At 42.4% G+C, this 25419-nt stretch overlaps 1 protein-coding gene across 1 annotated transcript in view; it reads left to right on the forward strand.

Annotated features, from left to right (window-relative positions):
• The window catches only part of SV2C (synaptic vesicle glycoprotein 2C), a 196281-nt gene that overhangs the window by 32147 nt on the left and 138715 nt on the right, over positions 1-25419 (forward strand). Inside the window, exon 2 of the mRNA XM_031446878.2 lies at positions 13534-14215. Within this exon, the coding sequence (XP_031302738.2) occupies positions 13636-14215 (580 nt within the window). The 5' untranslated portion in view covers positions 13534-13635. The remainder of the gene's footprint in view (positions 1-13533; positions 14216-25419) is intronic.

Below are 25419 nucleotides of genomic sequence, written 5' to 3' on the forward strand. Positions count from 1 at the left end.
GGAACAGGTTGGAGTCCCAGCAGAGGACTGCTTCAGAAGGAAGAGGCTACACCTCCTCCTCACGGGTCTCACATGTCTCCCCTCTCCTACCACATTCTGCCACCCCTCAGCTTCTGTGTGCCGCAGGCACTCATAAATATGTACTAACTGAAACATTATGCTGTACACTAGAAATTGGCACATTGTAACTGAGTACACTTAAAAAAAATGTACTAGATTAATGTTACCATGGCCCAGGAGTTATTTCTTTAATGGCCTTTTGAATGATAAGTTCCTTCACTGACTCTTTTTTATCTAGATCTGAGTGAGTGTCCAGTATTGCCTTAGGCACCAAGAATATGAGAGGAACCAAAACACAGACTCTTTCTTTAAAGAACTAGTAGTCTGATGGGTGGATAGATGAATTCTGACTTCACTTGTGACTATTTCTTTGGGCCCAGATCTGTTCTTCTACGTTTGTAGAATATTCAGTAGCCACTTGGGAGGATTAAGTCAAGAAATACTCCTGTCTCCCAGTGTCTGATTTATCCCACCCCCACCCCCCCGGTTACTGAGCTTGAAATTCCACAGTTTATGCAGTTCCTTGGACTAAGGCATTCGAAGAGAAGTACCTCAAAGAAGGGAGGAGTACTTCAGGAACTCCTTAGCCATTTATTGATATGTCGCAAGATTAGTTGAGCAGGTCTTTTCCCCAATGACAGTAAAGGAGCAGGTTTTGTTGGAAAAGAGGCGAGAGCACCCATTCTCCGAGGCTGTCTTGACCATGCAGAAGTATCTCGTACCAAGAGAACCCTGGGCAGAATGTGGAACACGGAGTCGATGAACCCTCCAGTCCTCTTGCTTCAGGGATCACGCTGCGGGAACTCGAGCACCACTGAGACACCTGCTCTCAAAGCCGCACCTGCATTTACCCACAGAGCGCTGGTGGAGGCGGGGAGGGAGTGTCGTTCCCCACTTCTGGAGGCATCAAGCAATAGAACAAGGAGTAGAGCGTCCTGTGGGGGTAATGCTCTGGGGGTTTTATCACAAGCTCGGAGGGAAGTGCTGAAGTAAACAAAGGCTGCTGCTTTTGTAGCCATATCCTAGGAACCTGGCAAATGAAATGTTTACTAAGTAAAATGGGGAAAGCAGAAAGAGCACACACGTCATTTCCAGGCATTAAGGGGAGAACAGTGCAAGCCTGTGGAGTGGTGGTGGGGGGATGTCTGTTCCCTCCTCCTAGTGACATCCAAGGGGGTTAACTGAAGTCCAGGAGACAGTGTTTTGCTGTTATTAATGTAATATGAATGAGACCAACTTGCTGTTAAATTGCATTACATTCCTGCAAGTATGCTAATCACATTGCCTGGCTTGCCCAGAGAAGACAAGCTGACCAGTGATCATTCTTCTTGGAGCTTTCCTTGCAGCTAAACCTCCGTGTGTATCTCAGCAACAACTGTAAACTCCCAGGGTGAGTCTTTTCTGAAACGGCTTCTGCCATGTCCTGAGGCCCCAGCCTGTGCTGCTGGCTGGAGAAGAGCACAGCCAACCTACTTTTAATGGTCGTTTTTCTTTTCAAAACAGGAAATTGCAAGCATTGTTGCTGCTGGATGATGAATTATATTTATAAATGACATTCTTTTATTTAATTTCAGGTAAACTACCATGTGCCAAGTGTTGCCTTTTGTTGTGATTTTGTTTAATCCTCCCAAAAGCACTTTTATTTCCCATTTTACAGATAATGCAGTTGGGGATTAGAGACCATAGATAACATGCTTAGTGTCGCAAAAGCAGTATTGGAAGCCAGATATGTGTTTGACGCCAACAAGATCACTGTTTATGTCTAATCATTTAGGTCATTCTAATATGCCAAGGACACCTGTTTGCTCAAGGGATGTGGTGGAGTTTCTATATAAAGTCAGGAATGAGCAAGTATTTGTTCCACTGAGATGGAATATGGATTAAGTGACTCTTAGTTTTCCATCTTTGGGTCTAAATAATTAGCCAACGTAAGTATTTGATTGGCTCTGTAGCCAAATTTAAAATATGCAAGATATGACTAATTTATAAATTGCCCAAGCCTATTTCTTTTTCTTCTAATTCCAGTGATGGACAAGCAGAGGAAACTGAAACTCGTTTCATTTTGTAATAGCTCTGATGAGAGATTGAGTGAACGTGGAGAGGGATATATGATCACAGGTCCTTATTCTGCACCTACTGGGAACATCTAAGACCTGGGTTTTTCTCTTTGATTGCTCTGTCTGCCCTGAGGGACTTTTCTTCCAGCTGTCCTCCTTCCTCAAACCCATCTTTAAAGACATTTAATAAATGCTGCCTTTATTTTGAAGTTGTCATATTCATTATCAGCTGATTGTAGTCAGAATAAAGATGACAACAGATGTGAAAGAACAGGGCTAATGAGATACAGTAAAAGAAAAGAGACATTTCCAGTGTTCAGGTAAACAGGGCTTTATTAAGCTACATTCTTCTAGATCCTCTGCTCTAGACCCATCCCACTTAGAGTAAAGCCTGAGGCTCCTTCCCTGGCCTCAAAGCCTTGATCTGTCCCCAGCTTCTCGTGTCACTCCTCCCAGCTCTGCTCAGCACCTGGTCTCCTTGCCATCTTCCACCTGAGGCCTTTGCTGTTACAGGTCTGTGTGTCTGTAAGGCTCTGAGCCCCTGGCAAGCAGCATGGCTTATACCTTGGCCTTAGGCTTCTATTCAGATTTCCTCTGCTCAGAGGCTCCCACCCGGGCCACTCCTAGACTAGCAGCCCCTGCCGCACTCTCTAAGCCCATATTGTCCTGTGCGACAGCTGCTAGCCAGCCCTAGTGACTCAGATGTGAATTTTCACCCTAGTTGTGTTGGGCAGCGCAGATACAGAACATCTTCATCATCAGAGGGAGTTCCGTGGGACAGGGCTGCCCTCACCCCTTACCTTGCTTTGTTTTTATTTGTAGCACTCACCACTGCATGCAAGTATGTATTTGTTTGTTTTGTTATCTGGCTCCTCACTGGAAAGAAAACTCCATACAGTCAGGGACTTTGTGTGTTTTGTTCAGTCTCTTATTTTTAGCTCCTCAAAGAGTGACAGGCATAAAATAGAGGCATAAAAAATACTTGTTGAATGAATGATTGGCTCTTTTTGGGTCTCCTTTTAATCCCAGAGGAGATAAGCAGACTTGTTGAGGGAAGTCTATTTTGTCCTGCACTTCCCTGCCCTGGAGAGCCTTTGTGTTAACCCATGTGCTTCCAGGAAGAAATTCAGTTCCTGGCTATGTTTGTGTTTGAGTTTCCCTCGCATGATGTATTTGTCCTGGTGAAAGAAGTAGAACTGACCACATTCACTCTGAGTGCTTATTACCACAATCACAGATGGTCCCTTTCAGATCTGATGGCCCTGGGTTATGCCAGGGAAGTCACCTGCCAGAATGTCTTTCATCATTTAATGGAAGCGAATGTTTCCCAGTTATATAAGAGTAGGGATTGTGTATGACAGTTTTGTAACTGATTATGCTTAGTGCAGATTGTTTTGATGCTCCTCAGATATCTGGTTTCGGGGTGATAGGATCCTGGTAGCTACTTGGGGACAGGAATCCAGGAGCACTGCACCCTTCCTGGGCTCCCCTGCAGACACCCTAGTCCGCTTGCCAATTCCCCTGCAGAGTTGCTCCTTGTAACACTTGCGGGAAAAGCACCCAGGTCTACAGAAGGGTGGCGCTGGGAAAGCTGAGTTAGGACTATCAGCAGGGTTCAGAGCCTTCCCTTTCTGAATCCTTCTCAAGCAAATCTGACCCACCACCTGCAGCTCATCTGCTCTGCTCCACGATTGAAATGCAGTGGATTTGTTTCCCACTGAGGCTGATGTTTTAGTGGAGGAGACAGCACACTTGCTGGCCCACCAAATGATCTGACAGAAACTGAAGTGTGTGGCCAGACTGAGAAACCAATGAACAGATAAATAAATGAATTTTAAAAATTCAACTGTATATGTTTATGTGTGTGTATATGCATCTTGTGCATTAAATAACTGGCACAATAAGAAGAAAATGCCCAAGTTTCAGTTACATAAAAGACTTGAATAAACAGAAAGAAACATATTTTAAGACTTTTAATTACCTTGAAATTAATTTACAAACTTAGTACAATTCCAGTGAAAATTCTAATGAAAATTTTCTTCAAAAATGACTAATTCTAAAGTTCATTTGGAGGAGAAAGTAGATGAAATACAAATAAATATTTGCCAAGAATGAGTCATGAAGGGTCCATTTACTGATAGATATTAAACTTTTAACAAAGCGATAAAAATTAAAGCCAAATGGTCCAAATGGTATGAGGGCAACAGTAGATAAACTACCAATGGAGCAGAATTAAAAACTGGAGAGATACTAATACATATAGGAATTTTGTCTTTATAAAGTAAAAGGGGCATTTTAATAAATGTTTCTGAGATATTTGGTCATTCATTTTTTAAAATTGAAGTATAGTCGATTTACAAAATTGTGTTAATTTCAGGTGTAGAGCAAAGTGATTCAGTTATATATATATATATATTCTGTCTCATATTCTTTTTCATTATAGGTTATAAAAGCTATTGAATATAGTTCTCTGTGCTATACAGTAGGACTTTGTTGTTTATCTATTCTGTAAATAGTATTTTGCATCTGCCAATTCCAAACTCCTAATTTATCCCTCCCCCTGATTATTCATTTTTAAAAGTCCCTTCCTCACACCATATAACAAAAAGAAATTCCAGAACTAAACATTAAACAATGAAACTAAAATGGATTAGAAGAAATACAGTAGTTCTGAGTTGTTGATCTGGCCTCAGGACTCTCTTTTCACTCTTAAACATTATTATGGACAAAAAGAGCTTTCATTTTTATAAGTTGTATCTATTGATATTTACCAACTAAAACTTTTAAAACACAAGAAACGACAAGCGCACAATCCATTAACCATCAGAGCATCAGAGATGTCACCACATATCATGTTGCCTTTGGGAGATGCTGCTATATACTCTCAGGAAAAAATGAAAGTGAAAAAGTTAGATAACATCTCTCAATTGTTACGAAAATTATTTTGACCTCACAGTTTCCTTAAATGGTTTTGGGGGTTCCCTGGGGATCCACAGACTGCACTTTGAGAACCACTGCTATAGAAAATATGCTCACTAAACATGGAATGAAGTCCTGCACTATCTGAGTTAGACTGCTAATCCAGTGAATGGGCATATTCACACCTGAAGAGTTAGAGATGACAGAGTAACCTGAGAAGGGCTTTACATCCAAATATACAGTAAGATCTAAATTAATCATAAGCTCAAGCATCTGTGTAGCCTAAAGATTGGAAGTGAGGATCTCTGGGTGGTAGAAATACATATGATTTTATTTTATTTTTTGTGATTTTCTGAATTTTCCAGTTATTTCTTAATCATGTTTTGGTTTTGTAAGCAGAATGAATATTGCTGTACTAAATTGAATTCAGATACTTCCTCAAAAGACTGTTGCTTACTTTGACTCATTTGAGAATATTCTTTCTACCAGGAGGTCTAGGACCTTCAGAAAAGTTCATATATATATATATAAGCAGGTTTGTTGTTTGGGTAAGGCCTTTAGATTTCAATAATGTGGAATTTGTAGAGATTTAGACAACTGTTGAGGACAGTTTATCCTGGCTTAGGAGAGCTGTTCCTCATAGAGCAAATTTATTGTTTCAAAATTGCATTAAAGGAATGCTAACATACTTAACATTTCCTGGCTCTTTGAATGACTTATTCCTTTAAAATATGCAGATGTGCTAAATACCCTTAATTTTTGTAGCCAGTTTGTTTAAAAATCATAGAAGATTCCTTTTTAAAAACTTAATTTCAATTTTTGATAGGCTTGAAAGAAATACTGTGTTTCATTTTAGAAATATTATCTTAATGTAGACTTTGTTTTTCATCCTGCTTTTCTCAATTAATTCTAATTAGTGAGTTTATGGTATTTTATAACAGAGACCTTAGAAAGGATCTTGGCATTTATCATAACACAGTGTTTCCCATAGTGTATAATGAAGACTGCTTATCGGTGTCATGTTGAGGGTTGGGGCATGCTATTATTAGGAAAGTTTGGGGAATAGTTGGGTAACATATTTAAACAAGGTTCTTTATAACAAGCTGCACTGTGGCTCTCCTAGAGAAGGATCTATAAAATATGAGATAGAAACTTCCCAACTGATTTGACCATAGATCTTTTTCCTTTCAGTGCATGGAGTAGAGCCACATGTTGCAGAATGCACACTGGGGACGTGCTGATCAGACAGCTCCCTCCTGGAGAAAGGGGGAAACCAGAGAGTCAGCCCCATACAGTGCTTATGTCCTCATTTAATAACATTGCTTTATACTCTTTCATTTTACTGGGTTCCTATTTTCAAGGAGGTTCCACTCCAAGAGGGAAGACAATGGCACTTAACCAAAAGGGAAGACATGATTGAATGTCAGGACAGGACCAACTATGCATAACAGGGAGGAGGTGAGAGACTGAGCAATAGTGAAAGGAGATCACTTCATGAAAGAGGTGGCTTTGAACTGCCCCTTGAAGAATGGTAATTTACACATACTTACACTTCAGTTCAGAGGTTGGAGGGCCAGAGGCATCCTTAAATGACCAAAGTCTGCTGTCAAAGATTTGAGCAGGCTGGGATGATGCATCAGTATCTATTCCTTCATCTCAAAATGCATTCTCCTCTTTCCCCAAAGCTTCTTTTCAGAATGCTGTCTCACTGCAGTTACGGGATTCTGCATTTTAATGCTGATCACCTTCAACTCTCATTACTATTTCACAAGGTTAGGCTATATAAAGTAGCGATGTGGATGTTTTTACATAGTATTTAGAGCTCCTACAAGGCCATGCCCATCTTCTAATCTTCCTGCTGTCTCCAGAGCCTGGCTCCAGACCATTAAAGTCCAGAGCTCAGCATGCTGATCTTTTTTTGGACAGTTTATATAAACCCCAGAGGTTCCAAACCTGTGCTGAATAAGCCTTTCAACAAACATTTCTTCTAGAATAAGCATATTCATAATCTAGATGGTATACTGCACCAAATCTCTTGAACTATGCTCTTTTAATCATGAAAAAAACAGAGTATTTTATTGAATTTAATTTATTCCTCGATAAAATTGATTTTGAGCCTTTAAAAAAAAATCACCATTTTCAGACATACATGAGATGGCCTTAATGAAGAAGTATCTGGTTGTTTATAATCAGCCCTACTTGCAGTGTGGGTGGTTATGAATAGTAAATATTGCCTTTCTTTCTGACATTCATCATAAATTAAAATGTTTATTAGTTTGGAGTGATGCATTATAGTATCCCTCAAATATATCAGAACTTATGGCAACTTTCAGATGTTCATGTCCATGTCTTTTTAATATTTTAATATTTTGTGGCATTGCACTAATCCAACATGTGGTTGGTCTTATGTCCGTAAGAGATGGAAAGTGACACGGCCCTTATCAGGGTGGCTGGTGCGCTCTGTTATCATACAGCACAGAGCTAACGTGAAACGCTACTCCCCACTTCTCGGGTTTCCACTCAGGTACAGGAATGTCCAGTGCTCCCCAGGAGAGACAGATGTGGGACAAACAGCTTACAACACCCCTCCCCCCCGCCCATAGGTACCCTCCCTCCTCCCCAGGAAAGAAGGAGCGATTTCTCTGGGGAACTGAGGGGATGACCTTGGCCTGTGGGCATCAGCCCTGTGGGAGGTGCTGTCTCTGCAGGCCTGCAGCGCTGGGAAGCTCCCCAAACACCCCACCCCCGAAGGAGCCCTGCTCAGTCCAGCGTCCTGGACCACCTGGGGAGAAGGCGTGACTTTAGGGATGAAGTGTCAGCTCAGTTCTCCATCAGCAGCAGGTGATCACTATTTGTCTGCTGTGTTGAATGTCTCCATTTGATCCAAATTTAAGAGGGGAAGAGGATTGTTATCTAATATGCCCCACCCCCAGATGCCAACACACCAGAGATCAGCATGTATATATCTAGACGTGGGAGGTGGGGGCTGTCTTCTGTTGCAGCTCTGCTGCTTCAGACCTCTGTTTCCATCACAGGCTCCCATTTCCACTAAGACGTGATATATATATTGGATAAGTGGTTGGGCTCTGGAGTAGCATTAGTCTGGGTTTGAATTCTTGGGCGGGTTTCAGTTTCCCCATCTGTAAAATGGGGGTGTAAGAGTTCCTACCATATATGACTGTTGTGAGGATTGCTGTTGTGTGATAATACTTCTGAAGTCCTTAACACGTGGTGCACCTGACAGGTGAGCTGTTACTATTGCTGTCACTGCTCTGAGTGCACTGTGGCTTTAAAGGTGCCTGAATAGAGTTACTAAAATGAGGGACTTGTCCAGCATCCAGAGGATTCTAGAAAGTATGGGGGAGGAGGAGCTCCCCAAGATCTTTTGCTGTGGTGCTGCGATCTTTTGTCATGGTGGTGATGAGGGAAGAAAAGCAAAGAAAGGACTGCAGGTTTGGGCCCAGTGTGGGGAGACTGGAGAACATGTTTGAGTGCGTGGAGTCTGTGCATCCTGGGAACATGTGTAGGATGGTTTTGAAATAGTTGGTGGTCGGGGCTATGTGCTATTTGGCATGAACTGTCAAAGAAAGAAAACTAAAACTCTTTTTTTTTTTTTTTACCAGAATAACGCTCATTTATGTGTGTGAGCTATTATTTGTGCAAAATGATTGTCACACACAGTGACTGTGCCTGTCATTAATGTATCAGATAAGCTTTCCTGTAAATATTATTCATTTGTAACAGCTGCTTCTGTAAATGTAGTTTTTGGGCTCAGTGGTAGCATGTGTGCCTAGCATGCACAAGGTCCTGGGTTCAATCCCCAGTATCTCTGTTTGAAAAAATAAATAATAAATAAAACCTAAATTACCTCTCCCCCTGTTAAAAAAAAGTTTAAAAAATTTATTTTTTTAAATGTAGTTTTTAATTACCTGTGGGTCCTGCCACTTAGCATCATTAGCAGGGCATCTAAGCAAGCATTTATTAAATGCTAATTGTAGGAGATACTGTTAATATTCTGACCAAATACTCTCGGATTCCTTTCATTGTCTTGGAGCTCTCCTCCTGGCTTCAGTGTGTCTTTGCGTCCATCAGCCAGCACCTGTATCTCTTCAGAGGCCCACCTTTGAGCTACTGGAAGCACTTTGCCTTTGATGCAGCGAGCTGGAAGCGCCTGTGTCCATCCTTGCCCCGGGGCCGGGGGGCGCTTAGCCAACAGTGGGCAGGTGTGGGAGCAGGAAAGCCCAGCATTTTTGCCTTGAGTGGGAAGAACTCTGAGACACAACATTCCTGAATTACTCTGCAGATTCAAGCTGAAGCTTGCCCCCCCAGGATACTGCCCAAAATTGCAGCCCTGCATCGATTGTCCCCTTCCCACTCCACCCTGCTTCTCCCACTCCCTTACCAGCTTGTCTGCAATAAATGATTCACACCCAACTCCTCATCACAGCCTCTGTCTGGGGAACCCAAGTTAAAAACACTTAATGTGTGTCAAATTCTGTCCTGGACACAGTGTGAACACCGTCTCATCTAATCTTCAGCACAGTGTAAGGTACATCATCGTCCTTATTTCCTGGCGAGGTACTGGCCTGAATAAAGAAGGGGCAGCTTCTCTGAGGGTAAGAGCTTCATTGCTGTTTTCTTTCCTGCCCTCCTGGCCTGCTGGCATCTTATTTAGCACGATTATATTATCTTTTGAAGTTGAACCAACATCTTGGGCTAGCTTATCTGAACAAACAAGACCATATATTAAGGTTATTATCCATAGAAAGCCCATCACTGGTGAAACTTATCACAGTAATTCTTGTTTCAGAACCTATAGGATGATTAGCAAAGAGGCTATGAAACCATTTTTATATGGGATAGACAAGTTACTGGAACGACTAGGAAGAACGCTGCTGCATTTACTAAGACCTCAGGGGCGCACGGTGTGAGGCGGTTGGGGAGAAGGGGTAGGCCTCTGGGGTCAAACCTCTGAGCTTGAGTCTCAGCACTGCCTTTGACAAGCTTTGTTACCTTGGGCTACTTATTTAATCTTGCTAAGCCTCAATTTTCTCACCTGTAAAATGGGCCCTATAATATCTGTTTCGTAGGATTGAGTAAGGATTAAATAAAAGAATACAAGAGTGTGTACAAAGTTCTTAGCACAATGCTTGGCACAGAGTAAGCACTCATTCAGCCCAATTTTCATTAAATCAGTGTTTGGCACGTGTACGTGGTGTTAACAGGTGATTCATCCCAAATGGAGGAACGGTGTTTGCAGACACTGATTTTAATGTGAGAAGCAGCCTGCATGGATGTCCTCGTGGGCCACGCCTGGTGCACGGGCCACACCTGCGAGCTGCTGCTTCACATGCAAGTGTGGCCTTCTGACACAGATCCCGGTCTGCCATCTTCCTGGTGACCTTTGGGATGAGCCTAGCTTTTTGCATTTTTCCACTTACCAGAAAGGGAAATATCCGTAGAATACAACTCTGCCCCCTGAATAACCTTCCAGTGCACTAGCCAAACATCTTGCGCATTTTCCAAGATTGCATAGTGTAGATGGTACAAGCTTATTTTTTGTTTATCATTTTGTTTTGGGGCCCTAGATTCACATGCAGTTGTAAGAAGTAATAGAGAGAGATGCCCTACACCTGCCCTTCACCGAGTTTCCCCCGTGGCATCATCTACAAACATCTGGATTTAAACAGAATTTTTTAATAAGTATTCATATTTGTCCTTGTTTATGCAAAAGCACTGAAAAATCTTCTTTGTTTTAGTGAGACTGCAAACTATAAGACCCAGTCTCTTCCATTAAGATCTGAAAATCAAGTGGAGCCTCACTTTTGGCCTGAGGAACCTGAAGAACTTACGTACACATGGTCTTTGTTTTGCCTCAGAGTCAAAGAGACTTGTACAAGAAGCATTTTTTTTTTTTCCAAAAACAAACCGTTTAATTGTAAATTTTTTAAAAAATTGTTTTCATTGCGCATGTGATTAGATCACTTAGGGAGTTAGAGTCATCCATTTTCTAGGACACCAGTCCTGCTTTCTGTCATAGAGATGGCTCCCACTCAAGGACCATTTGAGGGGGTGTGAGCCCTTGAAGCACGTGATGAGACTGCAGCCAGGAACAAAAGCAGGAAAGCCAAACGCAGTCAGTTTAGTTACTGTTTCTTAGGAAGAGCAACCGCAGAAGCTTCCCGTTGCCAACAGGCACGGTTCGCGGCGGCGTGTTACAGTGGTTCAGGGCCTGTCCTCGCTCTCCAGTCTTTGGATCCCCTTTAAGGGCGTTTGTGTGCTGTTGTGCCCAAGCAGCAGCTGGTGTGCAGTGTCTGATGTGATCATCAACTTCTGGGTAGTAGAGGAGTTGGCTTTATTTATTGTGTGAAATGTTTTAATTTCACTTTTCATTTTTAAACTAGGGAACATCTCTCCATCTGCAGCATCACTTATCCATTATTGTCCCTTCTTCCCTTCTCTCTTTTCCTGCCTCCTTCTTAACTTTCTGAGCGCTCCATCCTCAATCACTTCTTGCTGCCTTCCCATCTAACTCTCCTCTGGATCCCTCAGCTCTCCAAAAAAGAAAGGAGAAGAAGAACAAACAGAAACACCCTTCATCAAGACATTCCACCGAAAGCCTTGTAATCGTGTTTGTTTTCATTTCATTTTGTCATTTTCTAAAACACAGGCCTGAGCAGGGCCGTGCTTCTGTTCTGCCCACTGGGCATTTGTTGGTTTTCCATGGTAATGATGTACAGTTCGTTTATAAACAAACATCCTATTGTCTTTATTGCTGGGTTTGTTTGTGATGTCTGAACGAGCAGTTTTAGTATATGTTTATAATAGCTGCTTACAAGTGTTTTACTCTGAGTGCAAAAGAACGAAGTAGAATTGACCTTTACATAAACCAGTGTTTGGGATGCTGCTGCAGTGCAGGGCTTGGGGAATTAATGATGGGGGGAGAATGATTTTTTCACCTTCATGTCATCTATGTACAAGGTGGCCTGACTCCTTACTTGGGCCACCGGAGGAGACAGCCCAGTGGACAAGTGAAAGAAGTCAGCCAGAGTGTAGTAAGTCAAGACATAAGGGGCTACCCGTGAGAAAGAAAACCTAGTGATGGGTCATGGGAGGCTGCTGACTCGGTCTCCAGGACAGCAGCTAACTGGAGTGGCAGTCAGAGGAGTCAAGGGAGGGAGTGTGTGTTGGGGAGTGTCTAGAGATGGAGAAGGCAGGGACAAAGCCTGGGGTTCTTACAGGGTCAGTTGTGAAGGGACACTGCATGTGGCTGACCTGTCTCTGCTGGCCTGTGGGTGGTTTCTGAAGGGGCACCCCCATCACTGGACAAGCCCCATGTTATAATTCAGTGATTATCCAAAGTGTCTGTGAAATCATTTGATGAACACTGCCAATTTCTATGGATATGACTGCCGTACTAGGGGAAAATACTCACTGTCAGCTTTGGGTGCCGCGTGAGTCTCTTATTATTTATTGGAAGGAGATACAAGGAAGGTAGACGGAAGTGTATTTTATAAATATTTACAACATACTTCAGAGATATTGCAGGTTGGGTTCCAGACCACTGCAATAAAGTGAATATTGCAATAAACCAAGTCACCCAAATTTTTGGTTTCCCAGTGCTTATTAAAGTTATATTTACACTATACTGTAGTTAGTTAAGTGTGCAGTAGCTTTATATCTAAAAAAAAAAGTATAGTACCTTAATTAAAAAATACTTTATTGCTAAAAAATTGCTAACAATTATCTATCTGAGCCTTCAGCAAGTCATAGTAGTTACATCAAAGATCACTGATCACAGATCATGTAACAAATATGATAATAATGGAAACATTTTAAATATTACAAGAATTTCCAAAATATGACAGGGAAACAAAATGAGCAAATGTTTTTGCAAAAATGACATCAATAAACTTGCTGGACCCAGGGTTGCCACAAATCTTCAACTTGTTAAAATTGCAGTATCTGCAAGGTGCAGTAAAGTGGAATGCAGTAAAATGAGGTGTGCTTGTGTATGATTTGATAGCCTTGCATATAGCGGTGCTTGCTTGCTTTGTTTTCTTCATTGTGGGGAAATGAGGTCAGCAGGATTCTTCTGTTATTCTGGGTTTGCCTTTGCAGAGTGTGTACGTATCTGTGAGCAATACTGTTTTTCTCAGTCAAGGTCTATGTTTCTAGCACTTTTGAAATATGTTGGCTGTACTTATAAAGATGCAACGTGTCTCATTGTATCTTCAGGGGAGTGCTTGTGTATTCTATGCAAAGTTACCCAGGAGACAGAGTTCCTTAAAAACAAAACAATAATAATAGCAAAAACCCTAGGTACTCCAAGTGCTGATCACACTTGAGCAGAGAACCAGCAGTGTGCTCAAAAGAAAGGAAAAGCTAATTCTGTGTCTTAGTCTGTGGGGCGAGTGAAATGAGACCAAGAAATAGATGATGGAAAAGACATAGAAGGAAGTAATAGATCTCTCCTGTGCTTTGTCTTCTCTTGCAGTTCCGTTTTGAACCCAAAGTGGATGATGCTGTCACGACTGAACCACTGACCTGAGGCTGTGAAAAATTCCCGTCTTCTCATTGGCCAATCTGTTGAGATAAGATGGAAGACTCCTACAAGGATAGGACTTCCCTGATGAAGGGTGCCAAGGACATTGCCAGAGAGGTGAAGAAACAGACGGTAAAGAAAGTGAATCAAGCAGTGGACCGGGCCCAGGACGAATACACCCAGAGGTCCTATAGTCGGTTCCAGGACGAGGAAGAGGAAGATGACTATTACCCACCGGGAGAAACCTATAATGGGGAGGCCAACGATGACGAAGGCTCCAGTGAAGCTACTGAGGGTCACGACGAAGATGATGAAATCTACGAAGGGGAGTATCAGGGCATCCCCAGCATGAACCAAGGGAAAGACAGCATCGTGTCAGTGGGGCAGCCCAAGGGTGATGAGTACAAGGACCGCCGGGAGCTGGAGTCCGAGAGGAGAGCTGACGAGGAAGAACTAGCCCAGCAGTATGAGCTGATAATCCAAGAGTGTGGCCACGGCCGCTTTCAGTGGACCCTTTTCTTTGTCCTGGGCATGGCCCTGATGGCGGACGGCGTGGAGGTGTTTGTCGTGGGCTTCGTGTTGCCCAGCGCTGAGACAGACCTGTGCATACCAGACTCCGGATCCGGGTGGCTGGGTGAGTGTGACACGTCAGAGATGCATTCGGAAACTGCTTTATTTGTCGAACACTGTTAACATGTAGAATAAGTACTTTCCATGTGAAGCCCTGCATTTTTCCCAACACTTGAACAATTTTAAACATGCAAAGGAATCAAAAAATGGTACAGTGATGCCATATACACCCAGCACCCAGGTTCTTTAGTTAACGTTTACTCGATTTCTTTATCACCTAACCATCTATCTATTCATCTATCCCACTTTTATTTTTATGCATTTTAAAGTAACTTAGAGCAGTACATTTTAACTTACACTATTAGAACGTTGCATTTATTTCTCCTTTGTTTACTTCCAAAGATAGGCCCTTGGAAGTTAATAAAGCCATGACATGAAACTTGTCTGATACTTGTCTAATTACAGAGGTTAATTCTACAAAGCTCTGACAAATGTGATTTCAAATTCCAGATTTCAAATTTTAAGTATAATACTATGGTTTAAATACTTTTGGGATCCTGCCGATTTTTATTTTTTCTGTAATCTGTGTGTATGTTTGCTTCCTTGTTTTTTTCAACTACCCTTATTTGTAGAAGTTTCTCTAAATGACTTTTTCTTTTTCAAAGTTTGTGCCTTTATGCCTACACTGGCAAAACTTCCTCTCCTCAGAGGACTTAAAAATCTACTTCAAATCATATTAGTATTTAAATTATATGTGTTAAAATAACATGACCTCTCTATTAAATATCTGGAGAGCAGGTTTGATTTTTGTGTTACAGTTACCATGCACTGAAGGTTCATGTTGTTGCAAAGCTGTAGTTAACACCCCCACTTACCTCCCTGTGGGAGGGAAGATCGGAAGGCCAAGAACCATGAACACGGCAGGCTATCCCAGAAACTTAAGGCCCATGGCAAACACTTGGTAGGCTTTCCAAACCCCTTCGGCTGAGCTTACCTCAGAGAATATGTTTGTGTGCATATTAAATCTTTCTGTGTTTCACAGTCTGTGAAAGAGAGAAAAAATATTGGCATCTCTATTTCCAAGGGACTTTTTAAAGCTAAAGCTTGACAAACAGAAGTGTACAGCTCTTTTGTCGTTTAGTGAATAACTCTTACTCAGTAATGCTATCATCATTGATGCATAAAAAACAATTAAATACCATCTACTAATCTGCTCTGTGACAACACAAGAGAGAAACATGCATGAGAGAAGAATTGACAGCTTATTCCTTTAACCCTTGTTTCTTTTATATGACCCACTCCTAGCATTTGCTTCTTTCATTGCCTAACTAGAAGACATGGGTCCAAGGGAGGGGCGAAGGGGAGGGGCCAGGGGGCAGAGAGTGTGTGCTTTTTGCTAGTAGACTCATTTGCGTGTTCAACCATCAAAATGCAGAACACGGTTCCGAGGAGAGTCCTCAGTTATTGGTCAGATCAGTCGTTTAGGCAAATCGCTTTCATATGTAGCACTGTATTTTGTTTTTGTTTTTTTCCTTTGGTGAGCAAGAATTCCCACTGTAAGCCTGGGCATCAAAATACTTATCAAGATTTTGCTAACGAAATATATCAGTAGCATGTTTTAAGAAGATAGAGCCTTAGAAATGCATCTCCACAGACATTTAATAATTGCAGGCTTAAATTTAGAATAACAGTCTTTTCATGTCATGCGCCTAGCTTTTGTATTGGAATCATTTCAGAAAGACCTGAGCTAAGCTTACCCTCGTGCCTTCATCTTCTCGGTGCTGAATGGAAGCGCAGTGTTACACGTGATGCTCTTATCAGTCTGTCCCATAAACCCGTAAACCCTGATGATGTTACACACCCCTAGGTGGCATACACCAGTGTAGATAATGCTGTGGGACAGCTGAGCATGGATATTTTCATCCCTCCATAAACGATGCCTGCTTTAGTGAATTAAAAATGTGTCCCCAGGAGTGTGCCGTTTCACTTCATGTTGTGAGTCCCCCACAGAAGCATTTTAATTGTCCTTACTGAGTACAGACTCATTCTGCTCGCCACACGGTAGGCCAATAAATCAGGAGATGAGGTGTTAGAGCAAAGAATAGTGACTTTACTCAGAAAGCTGGCAGACCCAGAAGCTGGCAGACTAATGTTCTGGAGAACCATCTTCCCCAAGTCAGAATTCAGGCTCCTTTTATACTAGAAAAGGAAGTGGGTATGCTTGGTTGTTGCAAACTTCTTGGTGTCTGTGGAGATGTATTTCTAAGTGTAGGAATCTTTTGTTCTTGCCGCTGTCCACGTGGGTCAGATCATAGTGTCCCTGTAAACCTCCAACAAAACGAACATTATTTTCTATTCTGCAACTTTATATGAATGGAAAAATTTTAATATCCTTAAAGGTCAGAGCCTTGAGAATAGGCTGTCCTATATTTCAGGCTACAGGCAACATCCTTTTACAGAAGGTGCAGAGCCAGCAAGACTAAGCCTGGGAAACAGAGCACATGGTTAAAGTCAAAGGAACAGATCTAATATGGAGTCAGATTTGCTCTTTTCTATTACAGTCCCACAACTGTGCCTTCCAGTCCCACATTTCAATTATTTTGCCATTGCAATTTCACTTTAATTGCATTCTAACAGCATCTTTTTAAGACAAGCATGTAAATTGTTTTGCCATTTTCATTTCATTGAGTAATGGCTTTGTAATATAATTACCACACTAAGTCATTGCAGTGGGATCAAAAGGTGAGGCAGAAAGTTGTATGACCCTTGTTTGGTGGCCTTTGGAGGGGATAGATTTGCAAAGTAATTTCTCATTTGCTACTCAGCATTGTGTCATTTCCCTCAAGGAAGACCAGAAACGAGAAGCATTAACCAATTTATGTTTGAATTATTTGGAAGATAGAGCCTCTCTTTGTGTTTGCTTGAAGATTGACTTCCAGGCTGCTAAGGGCACACCGTGTGTGTGTCTGTGCATTTGGTCTGTGTGCATATAGAACAGCTTCATTTGGGCTGGGAAGAGGTTAGGGTAAATATTTAATTCATTATCTGATGAGCTGTTCTTTAAAGGAATAAGTACCATCACTTTAAGATAATCCATTTTCAATTGACAAAGTCCATTAATTGAACATTTATTATGTGCAAAGCACAATGTTACCAAGGGGATAATAGGACCAAAAAAAAAAAAGGACAAGGTCTGTGTATCCAAGGAAGTTGTAGTCTAGTATGGAGAAATGACAGATGTCTGCATGCTTCCGGGACAAGGAAGCAAGTATCAATAGCCAGAAGAGAAGTGTAGATAAAGAGACTTCAGGCTGGTTGACCACATAAGGAATAAGGACTGACTAAGGCAGTAGAAGGAAGGTGCTTGTTCCTGGAGTAGAGTCAGCAGAGATTTTGTCGTTGATTAGTTTGGAAGCAGGAGGAAGAGGGCAGTTGATGAAAGGAAGGCAGTTCATCTAGTCAGGTAACACAGAGTACAGGTTTTAGGACAGGGGAGAAAGAGGAAGGGTGTAGTTTTAGACTTACCACTTTGAGATTTGGGGGGATGTCCTAAAAGGAGAACCCTGTGGGCTGCTGCCGATTTGGGCTGAAGTGCTGAGCGTTTTGAGAGCCATCTCATATAAGATGAAACTGCCAAGGACCTTAACCAGGGAGAGGGTGGATTCCTGCCCAGTACTATTTGTGGGAGTGACGGTGAGGAAGATGTCATTAAGGAGATTGAGAAGGAGAAGCATCCCGGAGAGGGGGGATCTGGAAGTTGCTGCAAGAGGGAAGGGGTGTGTGACTCTTAGGTGCTGCAGGGTCTTGTAGTAAAGGTTGAAATGGGCCTCTCCGGTCTAGCATTATAAGAAGTTTTTGCCTGCTGCTACTGGTTCTCAAAACAAATGTGCAAGGCCAGGAAGTTTCTTTTACAGGAGGAGTCTGTGTGTTGAGTGAAGTGACAACATGTCCTCCAGATTCCCAGCCCCCGTCACAGGGGAGCACAGATGTAAAGCACCCCCTCCCGCCCCGACACCGCAGTGCTGTGCCTTACAGAGGATGCTGTGTGAGTGAGCCTTTCCCAGCACATCTTAGGTCCTGTCCAAGGGTTGTAGAAGGGGGCAGGTGGGGTTCTAAGAAAACCCTAGACAGGAAAGATGCGGGTCCATTTCAGCCTAAAGCTCAGCCCCAGCCCCAGCCCAGCTCTCGGCCATCAGAGCAAAGCAAGCACCTCACTGACCCCTCCTCCCTTCAGAGAGGCTGGTTTCTCTCTCAGGGCCCTGTTTGCTCGTAAAACCCACCAAATAGATCCAGAGCCCAATCGTTATTGGTCCAACTGCTTTCTTGCTGGGGGTTACAAAGCTTAGTAATTTTTACGAACTAAAACATTATCATGGCCAAGTGTTGACATGGACAGAATAGATGGAGAATAATATAGTCTAAACCAAAATATACCTGATAACCAAACCAGAACTAAATGATAACTAAACATCCACTATGTGTTTCTTCTATCTTTTATCAGTTTCCACATGCCTGGGTGATTTTCAGGACAGGAGTTTTAGTGGTGTAGTTGGGACAAAGCCAGATTACTATAGGATAAAAAGTGAATCAAGTTAAGAAAAATGGAGCTAGCAAGACTATTTCATTAAGTAAGCATTAGTTGAGCGCCAGCTGTGAGCTAAATACCTAGCAAGGTACACCAGGTGATAATGTCCCCCTCTTAAAGAGGCGGAATGGCAGAAGTTAAAATAAAGAGAAGGAATGTAAGCCCTTTGGGATCAGGAGTTTTTGTCAACGTTGTTCACTGCTGTATCCGTCTGCCCGGATCAGTGCCTGATACATAGTAGGATCTCAGCAAATATTTGTTGAATGAATGAATGATATCTCTGAAATCATTTACACTTTGAGACCCCAGTGAAGACATATGTAAAGTAGGAATGTGTTATTTGAATGGGAATTCATTGGTATTGGAGGAACACAGAAGGGGAAGTAATGGATGTGGATGTTGCCAGCGCTCTTCTAAATGCTGCTCAGGGTTGGGGTGCCCTGACCTGAGGATTAACCTATCTGGTTTGAGGGCCACATCTATTTCTACTGCAGTAAAGGCTGTATTAGGCAGTCTTGCCCTGGAGTTTGTGAAGACATGAATCCTACAGCTAAGATCTCTTGTTCTAACTGCATGCTCTAAAGCAACATGAAGATTTCAAATTCAGCTCTGTAGAATTTGCCCATCAGGAATGTGCTTCCCAAAGGATTCCAGTCTTCTTGGCAGTTCTGTTTTCTATTTTAATTAACGAGGCTTTTTCCACCAACCTATGGTGAGGTTGACTACTGGGAGGCTACTTCTGAGAGATGGCTCTGTCCTTGGTGTGCTGACATGTCCAGTTTGTGAACATGTAGGACCAAGGACCAAGGTCCATACCAGGACTGGGAGGAGGTAGCTATCGCCTTGGAAGGGCTGCTAGGGTCAACTTCTGGGTTTCGCAGAGAAATTGCCCATCTTCAGTACATACTAGTTCTCCATCTACAATATTGGCTAGATTTGATTGGCATGTTGGACAAAAACATGGATAGACCAAGAACATTAAAGCATTAAGAAAAATATATTTGTATGTAGGAATGGAATATTACTTGACTTTTTTTCATTTCTAGATCCTCTTTAAAGCTTTTAAAATATTTCTGAATAATTCTAGAATAAATACAGATTTTTGTGAGTTTAGGGTATAGTTTTGGCTAGAAATGGAGCAGTGATTTTCATTTTACTCAATACTTTGCTGTTAATCATATCAAGTCAGAGTATTTGCCATTCCTGTATCTTCCACTGACAACTATCATGCTCATTCAACAAAAATACATGGTGCACCTACCATGTGACAAGCACTGTTTTAAACTCTAGAGACACAATAGTAAATAGAACAGAAGAAAATCTCTAGTAACCTTAAGCATGTCTTTTAACCTGTCTTCTACAGTGTTTACCTGGATGGAGTGGAATTCCTTGGAATGCACAGAATTCTCTTTCTCTTTCATTCTCTCTCTTTCTCTTAATTTTCTTTGCTACTTATAGAAGGGCTAGTTTCTCCTTGAAGGCCACTTGGATGTATATGACTTGAATTCATACCTTATTTCTCTTTCTCCATCCCTCTATATGCTCTCCTCTTCCTTTAGGTATTAGCAGAAGAAGAAATATTCTACTGGAATTTCTAGCTGCTTTCTATCTAGATGTCTGTGTTTTTTGGGGGGGGGGGGGAAGACAGCTTCAATTTTCCAAGATCCCCTTTTTTTAGTCCCATTGATGCTGTTTGCCACTAGACTGCAAGCAGAGTTCAGTGACTGGCTCCCTGTGTGTGGAGCCAGTCTTTTCAGGGTGTGCAGCCCCCCTGCCCAGTGCCACCAGGTAGAGCAGCATATCCAAGCTGATAACAAAGAGTGATGCAGAGTTTTTCCTCTTTTAGCTTTATTCCAAAATTTTGATCATTTGGCATCTGGGTGTGCTCTAAATTTTAAGATCCAAAGCTTTGTACCCTAACAGTGTATGTTGCAGGTTTCAGGATCAGCAGTTCGTAGGCTGCCCAATCCCTTTGTCCTCTCCGTCTGCCTCTGCATCTTGGAGGGAGGTTCGATCTCTGTTGTGGGCGCTCCCTCTGGCTCTGTTTAGCCTCTCGCTGTCATAGTGATCCTAATTGGAATTAAAAATTTACTGGCTCCTAGAGAACATCCTGTCTACCAACACTAGCAAAATCTTATTTGGATTCATTATTGCCAAATTGGAAAAGAAGACTCAATAACTCATTGCCGTTATATTCCTGGGTCTTATTTGCTCAGGTCTTTCACATCCTCCTGAGAGAAGAGAGGTTTCTGACACTGGAATGGAGTTGGACCAAGTAGCCTGAAAAGATCCCTGCATCCAAAGAGTCTGTGATCCATTTTTATAGAACAGAAGTGAACAGAAGCTCCAAGTTCCTTTTCTGAAACTTGCCAATAAATAGCATTCTGGGACTGTGAAAGTGTGACAGGAAATGCCCTTCTGTCACTCAGATGGTCCCTGATGGATTTCCCACAATATAGCTTTGAACCTGAAGGCTGATTCTTGCATCCTGAATTCCTATATTCCTACGTACTAAATTGCTCCTGGATGAGGATTCTGATCCACTGGAAGTATTGGATTTACACATCCCTGTTTAGCCTGGGACTCACCCTGAAGTCCCTGGAGAACTTGGCTTAGGGAATTTGTTAATTGTGGGCTTTAGTTTAAATAAGGCAATCTGAATTGTTAATCACCCAGTACCTGGATCAAGCCAAATACAAACAATACAGACATAGATTTTAATTCCAAACATCAAGACACAGTTGCCCCTTTTCATGGTAAATCTAACGTCTCAATATTCTCACATAAAAAGAGCTTTTATAGGACCTAAGTTTCCTACAGAACACTTCAGAGTGTAGGAAACCGTTTGATTACATTCCTGTTGAAGGATTAGTCTGATAAATTGCTGATGTAAGTATTCCCAACTCACGTATTTGCAAACTGACATTCTTACCATAAACTTTGAAATTTCTTATCAGCCTTTAAGACTGTGAGAGGAATAGTAAAAGAGGTCCTTGGGTATAGTTCTTACCTTCAGTTTCAGAACTGAGGTCTTTAATCAAATACAAAATGATGAGGGAAACAATGACTTCTTCCAATTAAAAATTTTAAATGTAAGGAATTTGCTTAAAAATAAAACATAATGATCTTTAAGTTATTTTCACATCTCTCTGTTAAAAATGGTTAGGTTGATAAATTTTGTTATGTGTATTTTACCACAGTGAAAAAAACTCAGTCTTCCTGTGCATATTAAGAATGAGCAAATAGTTTTAAATATTGGAATATGCTTATTTTCTGCCATTAAATTTATTTTTTCACTCTCAAGACAGAGCCTGAAAACAAGAGAAGCTGACAGCTGAGAAACTGCTAAAAACCCTAATGAAAGTACTTTCCATAGCCAACTTACATTGTGGGGCTGCCATGTACAGTTGTGCAGGTTGGGACCTGCACAAAGGCACCTGGCTGGTGGTGAAGGGCCTGGGATCCAGCCCTCCTACTCACCAAGCCATTCACCTTGGCTGGGGGCTGCTTCCACCAGCGTAGAGGAGGGGGAGACTTGCTAATTCTTCTATTCCAAAGTGGTTCCTTTTTGTCCTTCATCCACCCAGATGAGCCTTCTCCCAGTCACATAGAGGTGCCTTTTGTACCTAGAATTGGGAATCTACATCAGATAGTGAGGAACCCGAGGGGATTCAAAAGGAGACGGGAGATAAGAAACCATGATCTTACTCTTCCAAGAATTTAGGGCAGATTCAGAATATTCAAAAGAGGAAAAAAGATAAAAGGGAAAAGTGTAACTATAAAGTGCCACTATAGCTCTAAACATTCAGAACAGTTACAGTTGATGGATTTGAAGTACAGTGAGATTAGTATGAGGTTTATTTTAGCACATCATGTGTCAGACTAGCTTAAAATATTCAGGAAATGTTGAGAAATGAGGGACTGCCTTTTAATGACTCAGAGCAATAAAACTGGGGAGACTAGACCTAAAAGGGACTCTGAGCCTTTGAAAAATGCTTCAGTCAGGGTTCTTCAATCCCATTCCTAACCAGGGAGCACATGAGGTTTGATGAGGTTTTTTTCGGTGGTGGTGGGGAGAACAGGAAATGATATTTACAACTTCCATCAATCATTGGTTTCATTGTCTTAAGGCTCTTATTTTACTCATTCCAAAATCTGACACCAGGAAGTTTCTTTCCCAGGAATGGGATGGAAACCCAGTCATCAGAGTGATCAAGTCCCTTCCACCTGGGGCTGGTGTCTGGCTCAGCAGGACTGGCGGTCGCTTGGCTTTTGCAGAGGCACCACTCTGCCCTCTGTCTAGGGCTGAGTGTGAGAGCATAGCCTCCTCTTTGTGTCCTTTGGAGGCAGGCTGCTGCTCCAGAGACTCCGGGTGGAGAATTTGGATGATGCGAGGCCCAGAGCCCCAGGACATGTGGGGGGCGGGGGGTGGATTTCCGGATCTGATCATGATTAGACGTGGGTTTTCCTTCCAACACTAACCTGTGTGTCTGGCATCTCAAAGGCAAGAATTGGAGCCAAATCTAAAATCAGAGGAGTGGGCATATCAAAGCAGTGCTGTCCTTCAGCCCCTGAAGGAGAGTCTCTGGGTGGAGGGCAGGATGGGTGCCCTTGGGTGGTGGGCTTCAGGCTTTTCCCACCTCATCTGCCTATCTTAGTCTTGCGTTCTGAGTAAGCTGCCTTCTCTAGAAACTTTGCACTGTTGTCCTCAGCAATTGACATCAATATAATTACCATTTAAAAAGGGAGAGAGAAGGCTCTGCTTTAGGACAACAGACTGATAGTTACTGATGAGGGAGTTCTCACCCACACAGAAGATCCCCACCCTGAATCTAAAAAAGGACACAAGTGATCTTATTTACAAAACGAAGACAGACTAACAGACGTAGAAAACAAACTTATGGTTACGAGGGGTGGGGCAAATAAATTAAGAGTTTGGGATTTGCAGATACTATTGTATATAAAATAGATAAACAATAAGATCCAACTGTATAGCACAGGGAACTAGATTTACACCTTGTTATAGTCTATAATGAAAAAGAATATGAAACTAATGTTACGGAAATGACAGGCCAGCCAAGAAACAAGCACCACTCGGACGGTTGGAGTACTCAGATTTATTACGCTGGTGGGCTCAGAGGGGCTTCTGCTCCGAAGCTCTGAGCACCTCCAGGACGTGCGCATGAGGTTTTATAGGGTTAATTACAAGTATGGGGCTATTAGCCAATAAGGTTCAAACAACAAAAAGCAAGGACTCAGTACACTGAAGCTTATCAATTCGGAACAGATCACATTACTGACACTTGTTGAGCTTGGATTTACGAGTTAGCTTGTTAGCCCAGTAAACTGACACTAAACTTCAGATTTACGAGTTAGCCCGGCAGAACTTATATCAGTAAACCGACACTTATCACACTTAGATTTGTGACTTAGCTCATTAGCCCATCTGGGCTTTTCCTTCACACTAACACAACATTGTACCTCAGTTTTTAAAAAATTGGAATAATAATCACAATTTTTAAAAAAGACCCCACCACCCGCACTGTGGCCAGGCTGGGTCTTGGTGGAATGGTCAGCGCCCATCTGTACATCACACCCTCCTAGCCACATTGATGCAGGAAAACAGATGTGGGGCGTGAGAAGGGCTGTGTCCCAGGCTTCAGTTGAGCCCCTGGGACGTGCCCCGCCAAATGTGGGTCCTTGGCTTTGCTCAGGAAAGAATTCAAGAGCGAGCCACAGTTGAGTAAAGGTAGATTTATTCAGAGAGATACATTGAAAGGCAGGAGAAAGGCCACGAGATGTGGGGGTTGGGTGCTCAGATTAAAAGTAGGTACACACTCCATAGACGGAGTGCGGGGCCGTCTCCGAATGGAGAGAGAGAGGTGGCCACGAGGCACCGTGTTGCTAGTTTTTATGGGCTACATATGCTAATAAGTGGAAGGACCAGTCTAAGTAGCCTGGGGAAGGGGCTGGGATTCCCAGGAAGCTGGCCGTTTCCCACTCTGACCTTTTGTGGCTAGCCTTGGGACTGCCATGGTGCCTGTGGGCGTGTTACTTACCATGTTAATATATTACAATGAGCGTATAATAAAACTCAAGATCTACTAGAAGTTAAATCTCTCATCATCTTGAGCCTCAAGGCCGACTGGGGGTTGAATCTTTCACCATTTTGATGTTAATTGCTGTAACATTTCTTGAATGGCTGTGCCCTGCCCCCTTCCATCCTGTCTCGACAGCACAGAAAGGGAGGGAAGGGAAGGAGACTGGCTTCTCTCCAGACACCCAGGGAAGCGCTCACGGAGAGCAGGACTGAACCTCACCATGGGCACTTTTGCAGGGAAGACTGCTTGGATCCACATTGCTTCCCACACCACCCTCAGTTAGTGCCTGGGAGAGGAGTTCTATTCAGGTACCTGGTATAAGATCCAGCTCGCAGAGAAGTTAAAGGTGCTGCTTAACATTCAGTGCGCGCTTGGTGAAGTCGAGAGGACAAGATGTGAAAGCTGGACGTTGCTCTACTTAGTGCAGATGTTAGCAAGGCACCTTCAGGTAAGTGCTGGAGATAGCTTTCTTCTAAGAGACGAATATTTATTGTTGTTTTTCAGAGAAACGAACATTTGGGGACTATTTTGGTAGTGTTTGAAAACCAAAGATCAATACACAAATAAATGATATTCCTGATG

The sequence above is a fragment of the Camelus dromedarius genome, chromosome 3 (assembly GCF_036321535.1).
Source record: "Camelus dromedarius isolate mCamDro1 chromosome 3, mCamDro1.pat, whole genome shotgun sequence".
Classification (NCBI taxonomy): Eukaryota; Metazoa; Chordata; class Mammalia; order Artiodactyla; family Camelidae; genus Camelus; species Camelus dromedarius.